This window comes from Salvelinus sp. IW2-2015, linkage group LG23, assembly GCF_002910315.2.
Source record: "Salvelinus sp. IW2-2015 linkage group LG23, ASM291031v2, whole genome shotgun sequence".
In the NCBI taxonomy this organism is placed as follows: Eukaryota; Metazoa; Chordata; class Actinopteri; order Salmoniformes; family Salmonidae; genus Salvelinus; species Salvelinus sp. IW2-2015.
Window position 1 is genome coordinate 34,847,214 of NC_036863.1, and position 17,202 is coordinate 34,864,415.

Here is a 17,202-nt window from a genome sequence, read left to right on the forward strand (position 1 = left end):
AATGACACTACTCAGCCCCTACCCAGATGGTCATGCGCCATCGCAATCTTCTCACTCTCTTTCCACCAATTCTTTCTTCTATCCTATTCTCTCTTCTATCCTGGCATGATGACTCCTTGCTGTCCCCAGTCCACCTGGCCGTGCTGCTGCTCCAGTTTCAACTGTTCTGCCTGCAGCTATGGAACCCTGACCTGTTCACCGGACGTGCTACTTGTCCCAGACCTGCTGTTTTCAACTCTCTAGAGACAGCAGGAGCGGTGGAGATACTCTCAATGATCAGCTATGAAAAGTCAACTGACATTTACTCCTGAGGTGCTGACTTGATGCACCCTCGACAACTACTGTGATTATTATTATTTGACCATGCTGGTCATTTATGAACATTTGAACATCTTGGCCATGTTCTGTTATAATCTCCACCCGGCACAGCCAGAAGAGGACTGGCCACCCCTCATAGCCTGGTTCCGCTCTAGGTTTCTTCCTAGGTTTTGGCCTTTCTAGGGAGTTTTTCCTAGCCACCGTGCTTCTACACCTGCATTACTTGCTGCTTGGGGTTTTAGGCTGGGTTTCTGTACAGCACTTTGATATATCAGCTGATGTAAGAAGGGCTATATAAATACATTTGATTTGATCTCTCCCTTCTGCTAAATCATTCTTCCTCTTGTCTCCTGATTCTGCCTCTTTGACCCTACTCTCCTCCCTTTCCGCATCCTATGACTCGCACTGTCTCCTTTCCTCCCGGCTGGCTCGGCCCTCTTCTCCTGCTGAGTGCCTCATTGTGAGCTTACAGAACAGGGCTGCGGGCAGCTGAGCAAAAATGGAGGAATACTAAACTTCCGGAGGACCTATCATCTTTTCACTTCCTCCTCTCTAACTACTCTTCCTCTGTATCTGCTGCTAAAGCCACTTTCTAACACTCTAAATTTCAAGCTTATGCTTCGAACCCTAGGAAACTCTTTTCCACCTTCTCCTCCCTCCTTAATCCTCCAACCCCCTCCCTCTGTGGAAAACTTTGTCAACCACTTATAAAAAAAGGTTGACGACACCAGCTACTTATTCAGCCTATTGAGTCCACTGGTTTCAAACACAGAACTACCCTACGCCTTGACCTCTTTCTCCCCTCTCTCTCCAGATGACATCTTGCGACTAGTGAGGTCTGGCCGCCCGACAACCTGCCCGCTCGACCCAATCCCCCCCCCCCCCTCATCTGACATCAAAAGCTATAGACCTGTATCCTTTTCTTTCCAAAACACTGGAGCGTGCTGTCTCTGATCAACTTTCTCGTTATCTCACAGAACGATCTTCTTGACCTTAACCTGTCAGGCTTCAAGACGGGTCACTCAACCGAGACTGCTCTTCTCTGTGTCAAGGAGGCTTTCTGCACTGCCAAAGTTGACTCTCTCTCCTGTGTTCTCATTCTCCTAGATCTATCCGCTGCCTTCGACACAGTGAACCATCAGATCCCCCTCTCCTCTCTCTCAGGGCTGAGCGTCTCAGGCTATGCACACTCTTGGATTTCATTCTACTTTGCAGGCCACTCCTACCAGGTGACATGGAGAGGATCTGTGACTGCACCACGTACTCTCACTACTGGTGTCCCCCATGGTTCGGTTCTAGGCCCTCTTCTCTCTGTACACCGAGTCATTCGGCTCCATATCCTCACATGGTCTTTCCTGTCATTGCTATATGGATGACACTCAACTACTTTTCTCCTTCGCCCCTTCTGACACACAGGTGGCGACACGCATCTCTGTGTGCCTGGCAGATATCTCAACTTGGACAACCAACTCAAGCTCAACCTTGACAAGACGGAAGTGCTCCTCCTCCCGGGAAGGCCTGCTCGCTCAAAGCCCTCCATCACGATTGACAACTCCAGAGTGCAAGGAACCTTGGAGTGACCCTGGGAGACACCATGTTCTCTGCAAACATCAAAGCAAGTGACCCGCTCCTCAGGGTTCATGCTCTATAACATCCGTAGAGTACGATCCTATCTCACACAGGAAGCGGCGCAGGTCCTAATCCAGGCACTTGTCCTTTCCCGTCTGGACTACTGCAACTCACTGTTGGTTGGGTTCCCCGCCACCAAACCTCTGCAACTTATCCAGAACGCTGAAGCACGCCTGGTGTTCAACCTTCCCAAGTTCTCTCAAGTCACACTGCTCCTCCGCACACTCCACTGGCATCCCGTTGAAGCTCACATCCACTACAAGACCATGGTGCTTACTTATGGAATAGCAAGAGGAACTGCCCCTCCCTACCTTCAGGCTATGCTCACACCCCAACCCGAGCACTCCATTCTGCCACCTCAGATCTCTTGCCCTGAGGGCAGCTCCCATTCAGCCCAGTCCAAGCTCTTCTCTGTCCTGGAACCAGCTTCCCCCTGAAGCTAGGACTACAGAGTCCCTGCCCATCTTCCAAAAACATCTGAAACCCTACCTCTTCAAACAGTATCTTAAATAATCCTCCTCCTCACCTCAACCCCCCCCCCAAAAAATATAAATAAATTAACAAGCACTTGCACTTGACCCCTCCCACCCCCCTTCTAGCTCTGACTCTACTGATAGCTTTGTTATTGAGGAAAAATGTACATTCCATGCCTGTGATATGTGGTTATCACACCTAGATAAGAGTGTCTGCTAAATGTAAAATGGTGAAAAAAACTGTGCCATGCTGGGGCAGAGCCGTCTCCCTACAGGAACCTAAGTGATAAAACTGACCTCAATCTGAAATACAATTAGAGAGTTGTGCAGCTTTTCCAATCCTTCTGACCACCATGTCCTCTACTAGATGGTAACGTCATGCAGCTCCTAAAATCAATAAGCACAGCTTTACAGTTTAATGTCCTTTCCTGCAAACTCCAGCCACATCCGACTGAAATGTTATATTATGCAGAATCATTGTGCACGAATTTAGGATCAACATTTAGGGAACAGGTATAGCCGTCTCCATGTACTGTTTTACATGTGTTAACTTCAGTCACACTTTCACTTGGGAGGATGTGCTTGGAGAAGCGTTCATAACTAATGGCATGATAAATAGAGCAGATTACTGAACCCTTTGGCCCACATCAGGCGGATGTTGAGACCATGACCATCCGATAGCTGGACACCTTTTAATTGGTGGCCTGCTTTTATGTGTAATTATGTTGAGCGCAGAGAGGTGCATCCAGTACATAAGTACCTGTCTCAGTTGCCTAAGTGCCTTTATATTAGCTCTCTACATCCACTCAGTCAGTCTGAGTCACATGGCAACAGAGCCGAATGGCCAACCGAAAGCTTTTTACATTATAATGCACTGCTTACCTATTACAGGAGGATAGAGAAGCACAGTGACTAATATAAACAAGGACTGGCTTAATAGAACATAATGAGAAAGAGCAGCTATTAACACCCCTGCAACCTGAACATTCCTTTTCCTCTCTCAGACCATGCTTTAAATTCACTATCTGTCACTGTATCTCTCTCTAGTTCTATCTCTTGGTTTGCTTTGGAGGGCCATTTACAGTAAACACCAACATGAACAGTGCTATAGTTCGTTGACGACCAGCTGAGTGTGAAAGTAATGATTTGAAACTTTCTTCACGCCTTATACATGACAATACGAACTTACCGTGGTCTGTCTGTAGTGTTGCACAGTGTTTGGGAATAAAACCTCGACCTAAGATACCGTTTAAACAATTGTTTACACCTAAACTCAACAAAAAAAGAAACTTCCCTTTTTCAGGACCCTGTCTTTCAAAGATAATTCGTAGAAATCCAAATAACTTAACAGATCTTCATTGTAAAGGGTTTTAACACTGTTTCCCATGCTTGTTCAATGAACCATAAACAATGAATGAACATGCACCTGTGGAACGGTCATTAAGACACTAACAGCTTCCAGACGGTAGGCAATTAAGGTCACAGTTATGAAAACTTAGGACACTAAAGAGCCCTTTCTACTGACTCTGAAAAACACCAAAAGTAAGATGCCCAGGGTCCCCGATCCTCTGCGTGAACGTGCCTTAGGCATGCTGCAAGGAGGCATGAGGTTTGCAGAAGTGGCCAGGGCAATAAATTGCAATGTCCGTACTGTGAGACGCCTAAGACAGCGCTACAGGGAGACATGACAGACAGCTAATCGTCCTCGCAGTGGCAGACCATGTGTAACAACACCTGCACAGGATCGGAACATCCAAACATCACACCTGCGGGACAGGTACAGGATGGCAACAACAACTGCCCGATCTGTGCTCAGACTGTCCGCAATAGGCTGAGAGAGGCTGGACTGAGGGCTTGTAGGCCTGTTGTAACCGTCGCTGTTGCAGGTCCTCACCAGACATCACCGGCAACAAGGTCGCCTATGGGCCCAAACCCACCGTCGCTGTACTAGACAGGAATGGCAAAAAGTGCTCTTCACTGACGAGTCGAGGTTTTGTTTCACCAGGGGTGATGGTCGGATTCGCTTTTATCGTCGAGGGAATGAGCGTTACACCGAGGCCTGTACTCTGGAGCGGGATCGATTTGGAGGTGGAGGGTCCGTCATGGTCTGGGGCGGTGTGTCACAGCATCATCGGACTGAGCTTGTTGTCATTGCAGGCAATCACAACGCTGTGCATTACAGGGAAGACATCCTCCTCAATGCCACCAGCCATACTGCTCGTTCTGTGTGTGATTTCCTGCAAGCCAGGAATGTCAGTGTTCTGCCATGGCCAGCGAAGAGCCCGGATCTCAATCCCATTGAGCAAGTCTGGGACCTGTTGGATCGGAGTGTGAGGGCTAGTGCCATCCCCCCCAGAAATGTTTGGGAACTTGCAGGTGCCTTGTTGGAAGAGTGGGGTAACATCTCACAGCAAAAACGGGCAAATCTGGTGCAGTCCATGAGGAGGAGATGCATTGCAGTACTTAGTATCTGGTGTGGCCACCAGCTGCATTGACTGCTACTTGTGATTTTGACCCCCCCCTTTGTTCAGGGACATATTTTATCAATTTCTGTTGGTCACATGTCTGTGGAACTTGTTCAGTTTTTGTCTCATTTGTTGAGTCTTGTTATGTTCATACAAATATATACACATGTTAAGTTTGCTGAAAATATACACAGTTGACAGTGAGAGGACGTTTCTTTTTTTGCTGAGTTTAGATACACCTGTGTGATCTTCCCCCTTTGGGGTGTGGACCCTCCATCTCCTAAGAAACCATGCTACTGCCCAAAGCCTCTTGTCACAGCAGCTCTCTGACTGGGATTTCAACACCAGCTTTTTGTCATGAATAAGGACTAACAAATGACATTTCTCTTGCCAGTTAATGACAGGTAACAATAGCTAGGAAGGAAGTTATTCCAAAAGAGCTGAATGTTGCATTACCTGTCCGACACGTTCCAGGTCCAAAACAGAATGTGAAAATGACCACACTGTACCCCCATCCATCCACCGGTAAATACCTCGGTCTGTCCTATTCGTCCTCAAACAGTTGTCTGCTGTACATTCCACCACAGAGCACAAGGGCAGGAGAAAGTAGAAGTGAGTGAGGTGAAAGGAGAGAAGCATCGAGGGAGAGCGGAGAAATATTGAAGATCATTCTCTATTATCTTGGCTGCATATTTGTTGTGCTCTTTCTATGTTGAATACAGGCTCCTTGCTACCCATGAACAATCTAGATGCAGGGAGAGAGTGAGACAGAGAGAGAGAGCAAGAGACAGAGGGGGAAGAGAGAGGGTAAGGAGAGATTGTGGAGAGAGAGTAGAGGAATAGGGTATTACTTGTATTACAAGCCCTGCTGCCTTGTGCACACAGAGAAGAGGGCTCTCATCCTTAACTATAATTGAAAGGAGGAAGGCACTTATTTTCTGTACCTGTAGGTGTACTAGGCATTTCCAGACAAAATGTTTCTTTTTCATAACTCATTATGGATGCTCTGTCTGACCTGCTCCTGCTACCTGGTGTTCGTACATGACAGTTTGCACATGCGATCGTGCATGACACTTCCACTCATCCTTTTAAAGATGGAAGTAGTTAAATGTTTTGGGGGGTTATATGCAGCTAGATATTCAGTAATAGTTCTCAACGTTTTCCCTAATTTAGACATTTTATTGAATGCTCCTTTATAAGATTCAGTACAACAAAACACATTGTATTATATATCTCCGCGGATAAAATTACAAAAACACAGTTTATGTCGCCAATTATGAAATGAAGGTACATACACACAGGGGACTTGCTGTTTAAAACTGCAGGTGGCATCATTTTCATAAACCTCTTCCCCATCAGATCCAGGAATTGGGTGACCATGAGAACAACATAGCACTCATATCAATTATTAACATGCCAGGGGCAGAGGGGAGATTCCCAGAGAATAAAACACAGGCTATTAATGGATCTATGGAGGGAGGCAGACATATCTGATAATGACCATCACAGGGACATCAAGCCAAGCCTTCCCGGACAGGGGCACTTTACTGATGAGGGATGGGAGGAAGTCAGCAGAACGTCAGGGTGTCTGCCTCCATGTGTCTCGCTGATGTCCTCTAAGGCTCAAACCGCTGTCTGTCTCTGTCTGTGTGCCTCCAGTCATCCGCAGAAGATATATGTTCCACCTGCACTTCAACTCAACTCCCCCCATGGAGAGGCCGTATTATACAATAGTGTCTGTAATGCAGAATATCAAAAAATGACTAAGCACAAGTACAGTATACATTACATTCAAATATAAGTATACTATAATGTATATAAAATAATATAATTTCATTATTTTGGCGCAATAAGATTTGATACTGTTACATTAAATCATAATCATTGCTTGCTGTACCAGGGATTTGGAGAGGTGGGAGTTGAATCTACACTAATTTATGCATTTTTTATTCCCATACATTACCGATACATCAACTTAGGCTGTGAAATACAGTATGTTCATATGGGCAGGCCGATGTTTAGCCACTTGCATAAGCGAGACATTGCCAGAGCAAAGCGGTTGCGTTAAGGGGACGTGCAGGTTGGGCTTGTGTAGGTGGGGGGGGGGGACTCCATCAGCGTAATGAAGGTCCTCAGACACAGAGCACTCTACAGAATTACACAGCAGGGATAAATGAATTGGACAGCTGGGGCACTGCCAGAATGAGGTGGTAAACATTGATAATAGTTTAACAGATTTCCTGATTTGGCCTCATTTTAGATTTGGTTAATTAAGAAATACTAGCTGCCATGACTGAAGTAAAATGTGAGTTGTTTTCAGTGTGTGGTTTGATGGGTGTCTCTTGTATGTGGTCGCTGGTTGGAAGAGTTAGACAAATTGTTTCACCAATTAGCTTTAGCCAGCTCGTGTGTGACTGTGGCAAAGTTGGTTTGACTTTGGATAGCCTGGCTCTGGGGATAGTTAGGAACCATTAAAAAAATTACACAATGTAAATGTGATAATATTTTAATTTTGCACATCTTTTAGTTGTGTCATTAACTGCTTTCAATTTTTTTATATGAATTTCAAAAATCTACAGTTGGTTTGAAGTTTTTAAGTCATTGAAATTTGGACCTACTGACCTTGTACATTTTGTAATTTACTGATGGTCCCTAAATAGCACCACAGAGATGTCGAATGTCAAACCAAATTAACCATGGGCATTGAGGCTGGACGAATTGAGGCTGTTCTGAGGGCAAAAGGGGTGGAAGGTGTTCCTAATGTTTGGTACACTGTGTGGGAAAGATGCTGTCCACAGATAAGTGCGTGGTCATATGCACATCCTTTGAAACAAAGGTGCTGGGCTATTAAATAGTATTAGTTCCATTCAAAACGGATCTTCGTCAGGTCAAACAAACAAACTGAGTATTCACATCCCAAAACATACACATTTAACCTCACATAACCATTCTTTTTGGTGGGAGCAAAAACAATCTCTAAAAATGTAATAACAAGGAGATGGGTCCATGTAGTAGGTGCAGAAAATAAGATGCTGTCCATCTCATGTCATTTATATTTAGGAGTGTAGTATATTGTGTTGCCCACAGGATGGCAGTGTTGCAGTATGTTACTTGACTGGATGAACATATCAATGATATGTATGCCATGCAAGGCCATAATCAAATGATGACTTCCCTGTTAGTAATTTGGTAGCTTGTCAAATTCATCATGCATCATGATACATCCTGCATACATCACAATTTTGATTATTAGATTTTCTTTTTTAACCTTTATTTAACTAGGCAAGTCAGTTAAAGAACAAATTCTTATTTACAATGACGGCCAAACTCGGACGACGCTGGGCCAATTGTGCACCGCCCTATGGGACTCCCAATCACAGCTGGTTGTGATACAGTCTGGATTTGAACCAGGTTGTCTGTAGTGAAGTCCCTAGCACTGAGATGCAGTCTTAGACCACTGCGCCACTTGGAAACCCATTTTTTAATCCAGTTTGGTCAATTAAATTATGGGAAAATACCTTTAGGTTTGGTTTCTATAATTTAACACAATATAAAAGAAAATTCAAAGTCAAACAGCTAAGTTGCACTTATACTAACTCAATTATCACTAGCTAGCATACAGTACAGCTTCATTTTGATCATCTGTGTAACCAACAAAAGCAATACAAATCTGTCTGTGAGAGTTCACTTTGCGTTTTGTTATTCTGATTACTTTTCTCTGTGTAATCTACTGAATGAATGGCGCCACAGTGCTGTGTGTCTGTTATTACATGGCTAGTATTTTAAAGCCATCTCTTTCTCTACATAATAATGATATCCTTGCATTGAAATCTTTTGGTCCAAATATAATAAATTGCTGAAGGAAAAGTACGCTGTTGATTCCTTCAGAATGTTGTATTGGAGCTGTTAACCACACTAAAACCAACACACACTTGAGTTGTTCCTGTTGTCATTTTTATTGACACAGAACAACAGCTGTCCTTGGGATACAATGTCAACATTCTTAGTAAACCTGCAGTGCTGTATTCCTTTACAGTATAACCAAAAGTCATCAATACAAACATACAGCAATAAGCAGAAACATATATATTACATCACTTTCTATACCACAACATGTTATATAGTGTGTACCTACAAGGCCACTCATCCAGTACAATCAAATGTTACATTTTTTTTTGATACAATCTAACAATTTTCTGGAAGGAGATTTATTAAGGAGGATGAGGGTGCCAGGATATGTAAGGTTAAGATGTGTCTTACTGCTGTTTTGAACCATGGGTAAAACAATGCATAGATCAGAGGGTTAAGGAATGAATGAATGTACACAATCCAGGAGAGAAATGTTATGATGACATCTGAATGTGCCCGGTAGTCCTCAGTAAGTGAGCCTACATGATATGTGATCCAACCGACGAGGAAAACCGATAACACAACCCCCAGTGTTTTGGTTGCCTTACTCTCTGACATCTTGATCCTAGTTGTGATATTCATCACTTTTACTTGAATTCTTGCCACTTTGAAAATTTTCATGTATAAGCATATAATAACAGAACAAGGTGCAACAAAGGAGACAAAAAGGTCAACAATTCCCCATGTAAAACTGATAATCAACACACATTCTCCATGGCAATTCTTGTTTGCCTGAGAACGATACCATTGACCATTACAGTATAGAATAACAAGATTATATATAAAAGAAAATATCCAGGTTAGGAATATAGAAGTCAATGTTTTTCCAATAGTTATTTTTGAAATGTAGAGTAAAGGATCACAAACAGCAACATATCTGTCAACAGCTATGATAACTAAATTGTATAGAGATGCAAAAATGACAGAAAAAACAATCCCATGAAAAACTGAACACATTGTTTCACCAAGATACCAGCATGACTCGATGACTTTGATGGCCTCCACTGGAATCACAACAATCCCAACCAGCAGATCTGCCACAGCCAGAGAGAGGATGAGCAGGTTGGTTGGAGTGTGGAGCTGCTTGAAGTGAGAGATGGAGATGATCACCAGCAGATTCACAAACACTGTGAATGCTGACACAGAGAAAAAAAAAAGGTGCATGAGTATATTTTCTGCTATGGATCGTACCTCCTTAACGCAAGACGAGTTGTGGAGAGGAAAACAGTATTGTACTGCTTGATATCCATCCACTTCACTGAACGCCATTGGAAAGTAAAAACAGTGTTCTTTTCAATTGAGCGCAATGAATCAAGTGTTATTTCTTAGTGTAGATTCATAGTGTATCTGAATAATAAACTAAACTGTGCAGAGCAGCTGTATTTATATCTGAGTTAGATATAGGAGTGTGTGTGTGTGGGGGCGGTACACCCATTGGAGCCCAGCCCTCTTATCTATTATATTGAAGGAGATTGCTGACGTATAATGAGCTACAGTAAAACAAAACATATTGGCATGAACCTAGAACCTATTGTTGTTGTAGGGATGGCTCATATATATTTTCTAATCTGAGATTTATAATTGCATCAACATAGAGAGCTCCCCAGACCAGATCCCCAGGCCAATATAGCAACTCTTACATGCAGTAAGCACCACACTATTCACCATGGTGACCACATCTACTGCAGCTCACTCTGAAGAAGAGGATAGAGCCCAGAGACAAGAGGTCAACCAGCTTACCCAATCCCATGATCACCTACCTACTGAGACTGAGCCACCCAGACTTCACACCCCTGACTGACCAGGACCGGAGCAAGGCAGAAAGAGAAATCACTCCACAGCATGTGCCTTACTGAGAGGCCCCGACATTACTAATCCACCCCGCGATGTGACGCATCATCTGCACTTCGCCACCACTCTACAGGGTCACTATGCCACCGGCGAGAAGAGATGTGGTTTTCTACCTGCCGTGGGACCTTCCTGGTTGTCACGTTCTGACCTTAGTTCCTTTGTTTAGTCTTTTGTTTTAGTATGGTCAGGGCGTGAGTTGGGTGGGTTGTCTATGTTCGTTTTTCTATGATTTTCTTTTTCTGTTTGGCCTAATATGGTTTTCAATCAGAGGCAGTTGTCAATCGTTGTCCCTGATTGGGATCCATATTTAGGTAGCCTGTTTTCTGTTGGGTTTGGTGGGTGGTTATTTTCAGTCTTTGTGTGTCTGTACCAGACAGAACTGTTTTCGGTTGTTTCTTTGTTGTTTTGTTATTCAGTGTTCAGTTTTGATTATTATTAAATATCATGAACACTTACCACGCTGCACCTTGGTCCTCACCTTCTTCCACCGACGACAGCCGTTACACTGGACTCTCATCAATTTCCGCCACTGCACCCCTCTACTAGCTTGAACCAGAAAATGGCTGCTCATCGTTCGACTGCAGGTGAGCCTAAATGGATGTGTTTCGGAGCCTAAATGGATGTGTGCCTTCTTCCCCCGCCTCCGGACTTATGACTTTCAAATTGCTTTGAGCCCATGTACCAGCTGTCTTCTGCCGGGGGCTTGGGTGTTCGCTCTGTGGCTGTGGATGCCCCTTCAGCTACCTTTCCCTGTCCGAGTCATTCAATTGCCTGGGCACTGCCTGGACCACCGCGGCCCCCCCTCTGCTGGGCCGTGCTCTCTGGATCAGAGCTCTGTCCCTTTGGCTGTTGTGTCCTGCACGCAGCTGGCGTCGCAGCAGCCTTTTTCTCGGGTGAGTTCTGTGGCTCTGGCCTAGCAATCAACTTCGAGACACGGCAGAGGCCAGATCATTCCAGCGATTGTGATATGGAGTTCCATGTTGAGGCATATATCTGTACATGGGGCAAAGACTGTGTTTTCCTGGGGCAAAAGTTCAGGATATCACCAGGTTGCTTCCTGTGGCTGTAAGTCAGTCAAACTCCATCATTCATTGAATCAGATGGCTAATTCATCACACAACCCACTGATATTGCCAACTACTTTAATGATTTTTTCATTGGCAAGATTAGCAAACTTAGGGATGATACAAACGCTGACAATACACATCCAAGTATATCTGACCAAATTATGAAAAACAAGCATTGTAATTTTGAATTCCGTACAGTAAGTTTGGAAGAGGTGAAAAAAGTAGTATTGTCTTTCAATAATGACAAGCCACTGGGGTCTGACAACTTGGATGGAAAATTACTGAGGATAATAGCGGACAATATTACCATTCCTATTTGCCATGTCTTAATTTTAAGCCAAAGTGTGCCCTCAGGCCTGGAGGGAAGCAAAAGTTATTACCCTACCTAAGAATAGTAAAGCCTCCTTAACTGGTTAAAATGTGATCAGTTTCAGGAAACTAGGCATATGTCGCGGGTCAACTACTTCACAAGAGAGCCGTTTGAACGTTAACTTTTTTGTGCAGAAATGCCTTCTTGAACATGTAAACTTTCATGTGCCTTAATAACAAAATTGAATGCCATCTGTAAATACAAATAAAGTTGTTAAATTACGAGCCTGGTTTAGCCACATTTTAGCCACAGAAAAAGCCGGAAACCTTCCCATGATTGGCTGAGATAATGAGTGGGCTGGACATGCCGAGAGATGAGTTTGGATTGGTCTGCCAAAAAGTACGCTTCTGTCTATTTGAGCTGGTCAGTATGTGTAGGTAATCCTGTCTAGCGCAGTTTCTGAAATGTATTGCGTTGTAAAATTGCATAAGTGTTGCTCTCCACTTTCTGGAGGACCGAGTTTGGAAATCAGTGGAATTCGAGTATGATAGCTAAAGAGATGGAGAAAACACCTGTCTCCGGATTACATTTTCAAACTAAGGGCAACCATGGCATCTGTGACAGGAGAAGCATCCATCGATGTTGTATACGGATAAGAAAGTCTAGCTAGCTACATTTTCAGATATTACACATTTCTAATTTTGACAGAAAGTGGTTTCATTTCAAGTTATAGTGTACTGTTAGGTAGCTAACGTTAGCTGGCTGTCTCGCTAGCTAATGTAATGTATATGATCTTATTATTTGTATCTCAGAGACATTTGTTGCCTAGTTATAGTCTAATGTTAGCTAGCTAACATTGAACGTGCTTGGTTAACTACCTGCAGATTTATGCAGGGTAGTAATGTCATGAGTTGGGATTAGTATCCATTTCAATAGAATGTTACTGCAACAACTGTTGATAGTAAATTCGCTCTGGCTATCTACTCCGATTTCAGACCACCGGTAAGATAGTCTAGCTAGCTTCATTTTCAGATAATACACGTTTCTAATTTTGACATAAAGTATTTTCATTTCAAGTTGAAGTGCACTGTTAGCTAGCTAGCTTACGTTACGTGTATGATCTTATTGTTCGTATCTCAGAGCCATTTGCTTGCCTAGTTATAGCCAATTGTTAGCTAGCTAACATTGAAACTGGTTGGTTAGCTATCTACAAATTCATGCAGGGTAGTAATGTCATGAGTTGGGATTATGGTTCATTGTTTAGCTAGCTAGCTAGCTAGCTACATGTCTTAACAAAATATTCCACTACGCAAGTAACCATTTTGGGTGCGTTCGTAAATCAGTCTGGCCATATACTCTCGTCTGAGTGTACCAATTTACGAACGCTCAACAACTGTTGAGTATCAGCAAACATTGGCAAAAAAAGTAATTAAATTATTGCCAGCAGCACAGTTACAGTCAATAACGCTCTTGATAACATGAAAAGAGCCCAACCAGCTCCTGCTAGGGTGATAAAAATGGTCAGAGTGGGTTGTTCTCTCATTTGTGTCTGGAAGTAACTAGCAAGCTAGCCAATGTTAGCCAGTTAACTTGTGCTGTTTTTATTATCCACCTAACCCCTGGCCCAGACAATTCGTAAGGAAATAGCAATAATTTACTTCAACTCTACTGATCACTTCATCTCAATATACACAGACGATATTTTACTATATCTAGACAATGTATCTCAATCACTTCCAAATACATTGAAGATTATAGATAAATTCAGCTTCATCTTAGGTTATAAAATTAATTGAACCAAATCAGCCCTACTTTCTCTCAAGACCATGATGGAGGACTCCATCTCTACTTATGGAATCCCAATCGTTTATCATATAAAATATTTGGTAGTAGATATACACCACATGACCAAAAGTATGTGGACATGTGATCGCCGAACATCTCATAAAAAAATCATGGGCATTAATATGGAGTGCTTTAACAGCCTCAACTATTAGATCTTATCTGTCGGGAAGATATCAATTTGTCTCTGTCATTCGAAAACATAATGGTAACTTTCACTGCTATGAGGTCGACACAGCTGTACATTTCGATGAAACATGGTGAAGCCCCAAAATTGCCCTCCCTGGAAGCCTGTGTTTCAGACATAAAGAAGTGAAGGGCGGCAAATGTTCTACTTTTAAACTCGGACAAAACAGAGATGCTAGTTCTAGGTCCCAAGAAACAAGTAGATCTGTTGAATCTGACAATTAATCTTGATGGTTGTACAGTCGTCTCAAATAAAACTGTGAAGGACCTTTGCGTTACTCTGGACCCTGATCTCTCTTTTGACAAACATATCAAGACTGTTTCACGGACAGCTTTTTTCCATCTGCGTAACATTACAAAAATCTGAAACTTTCTGTCCAAAAATGATGCAGAAAAATTAATCCATGCTTTTGCCACTTCTAGGTTAGACTACTGCAATGCTCTACTTTCCGGCTACCCAGATAAAGCACTAAATACATTTGAATTAGTGCTAAACACGGCTGCTAGAATCTTGACTAGAACCAACATTTTTTATCATATTACTCCAGTGCTAGCCTCTCTACACTGGCTTCCTGTTCAGGCTAGGGCTGATTTCAAGGATTTACTCCTAACCTACAAGGCATTACATGGGCTTGCTCCTACCTATCTTTCCGATTTGGTCCTGCTGTACATACCTACATGTACGCTACGGTCACACGACGCAGGCCTCCTTACTGTCCCTAGAATTTCTAAGCAAATAGCTGGAAGCAGGGCTTTCTCCTATAGAGCTCAATTTTTATGGAATGGCCTGCCTATCCATGTGAGAAACGCAGACTCGGTCTAGACCTTTAAGTCTTTATTGAAGACTCATCTCTTCAGTAGGTCCTATGATTGAGTGTAGTCTGGCCCAGGAGTGTGAAGGTGAACGGAAAGGCACTGGAGCAATGAACCACCCTTGCTGTCTCTGACTGGGATTCTCTGCTTCAAACCCTATTACAGGGGCTGAGTCACTGGCTTACTGGTGCTTTTCCATGCCGTCCCTAGGAGGGGTGCGTCACTGACGTGATCTTCCTGTCCGGTTTTGTGCCCCCCCTTGGGTTCGTGCCATGGGGGAGATCTTTGTGGGCTATACTTGGCCTTGTCTCAGGATAGTAAGTTGGTGGTTGAAGATATCCCTATAGTGGTGTGGGGGCTGTGCTTTGGCAACGTGGGATATGTCCTGCCTGTTTGTCTCTGTCCGGGGTATTGTCGGACGGGGCCACAGTGTCTCCCGACCCCTCCTGTCTCAGCGTCCAGTATTTATGTTGCAATAGTTTATGTGTCGGGGGGCTAGTGTCAGTCTGTTACATCTGGAGTATTTATCCTGTCTTATCCGGTGTCCTGTGTGAATTTAAGTATGCTCTCTCTATTTCTCTCTTTTTCTCTCTTTTTCTCTCTCTCTCTCTTTCTCTCTCTCTTTCTTTCTCTTTCTCTCGGAGGACCTGAGCCCTAGGACCATGCCTCAGGACTACCTGACCTGATGACTCCTTGCTGTCCCCAGTCCACCTAGTCGTGCTGCAGCTCTGACCTGTTCACCGGACGTGCTACCTTGTCCCAGACCTGCTGTTTTCTCTCTAGAGACAGCAGGAGTGGTAGAGATACTCTGAATGATCGGCTATGAAAAGCCAACTGACATTTACTCCTGAGGTGCTGACCTGTTGCACCCTCTACATCCACTGTGATTATTATTATTTGACCCTGCTGGTCATCTATGAACATTTGAACATATTGGCCATGTTCTGTTCTGTTATAATCTCCAACTGGCACAGCCAGAAGAGGACTGACCACCCCTCATAGCCTGGTTCCTCTAGGTTTCTTCCTAGGTTCTGGCCTTTCAAGGGAGTTTTTCCTAGCCACCGTGCTTCTACACCTGCATTGCTTGCTGTTTGGGGTTTTAGGCTGGGTTTCTGTACAGCAATTTGTGACATCAGCTGATGTAAGAAGGGCTTTATGAATACATTTGATTGATTGATTGATTCTGGGAAGGTTTTCCACAAGATGTTGGAACATTGCTACGGGGACATTCCATTCAGCCACAAGAGCATTAGTGACGTCAGGGCTCTGTGCAGGCCAGTCAAGTTCTTTCACACCGATCTTGTCAAACCATTTCAGTATGGACCTCGCTTTTTGCACGGGGGCATTGTCATGCTGAAACAGGAAAGGGCCTTCCCCAAACTGTTGCCACAAAGTTGGAAGCACAGGATTGTCTAGAATCAAATTGTTTGCTGTAACTTTACAACATCCCTTCACTGGAATTAAGGGGCCTAGCCCGAACCAGGAAAAACAGCCCCAGACCAATATTCCTCCTCCACCAAACCTTACCATTGGCACTATGCATTCAGGCAAGTAGCGTTCCCCTGGCATCCGCCAAACCGCCAGTCTGCGTCTATTTGTAAATAACAGCTGGTGTACGAAATCTAATATTAAGGAAGTCTCGAGGTTTTGCTCGCCTGAGGTAGAGTATCTCATGATCAGCTGTAGACCACACCATTTATCAAGAGAGTTTATCTATATTTTTCAAAGCTGTCTACCTACCAACCTAAACAATCCTGGCACAAAGACGGCACTCAATGAGCTGTATACGGCCGTAAGCAAACAAGAAAATGCTCATCCAGAGGCGGCACTCCTAGTGGTTGGGGACTTAATGCAGGGACACTTAAATCTGTTGTACCTAATTTCTACCAGCTTGTTATATGTGCAACCAGAGGGGGAAAAACTCTAGACTACCTTTACTCCACACACAGAGAGGCGTACAAAGCTCTCCCTTGCCCACCATTTGGAAAATCTGACCATAACTCTTTCCTCCTGATTCCTGCTTACAAGCAAAAACTAAAGCAGGAAGTACCAGTACTCGCTCAATATGGAAGTGGTCAGATGATGCAGATGCTAAGCTATAGGACTGTTTTGCTACCACAGACTGGAATATGTTCCGGGATTCTCTTTACAGGCGCAATTGTGACGTGTAAGAGTGGACTTGTTTAGGGGTGAGGGTTGTACTGAGGCTGACTGAGAGTGTCCTAATGGAAGTTGTACTCATTTGCATGCACAGAAATTACACTAGAGAGGTGTACTCAGGTTCACTCCAAATGTTTATGATGTATTGGGGCCTTGGAGTATATCGTGTGTGTCTCGAA

The 17,202-nt window shown here is 43.7% G+C and overlaps 1 protein-coding gene and 1 pseudogene across 1 annotated transcript; one reads left to right on the forward strand and one right to left on the reverse strand.

The window, feature by feature from the left end:
- Positions 1-713: 713 nt before the first annotated feature.
- On the forward strand, positions 714-15,549 carry LOC139022905 (uncharacterized; annotated as a pseudogene).
- Positions 9,071-10,063, reverse strand: LOC111950944 (trace amine-associated receptor 13c-like). The gene has a single exon (XM_023968900.1). It carries the CDS (start codon positions 10,061-10,063, stop codon positions 9,071-9,073), a length of 993 nt encoding a protein of 330 aa, XP_023824668.1.
- Positions 15,550-17,202: the final 1,653 nt, after the last annotated feature.

Excerpts from the sequence above, each read along its gene's own strand:
- LOC111950944 (XM_023968900.1), bottom strand. The coding sequence starts at position 10,063 with ATGGCGTTCAGTGAAGTGGATGGATATCAAGCAGTACAATACTGTTTT.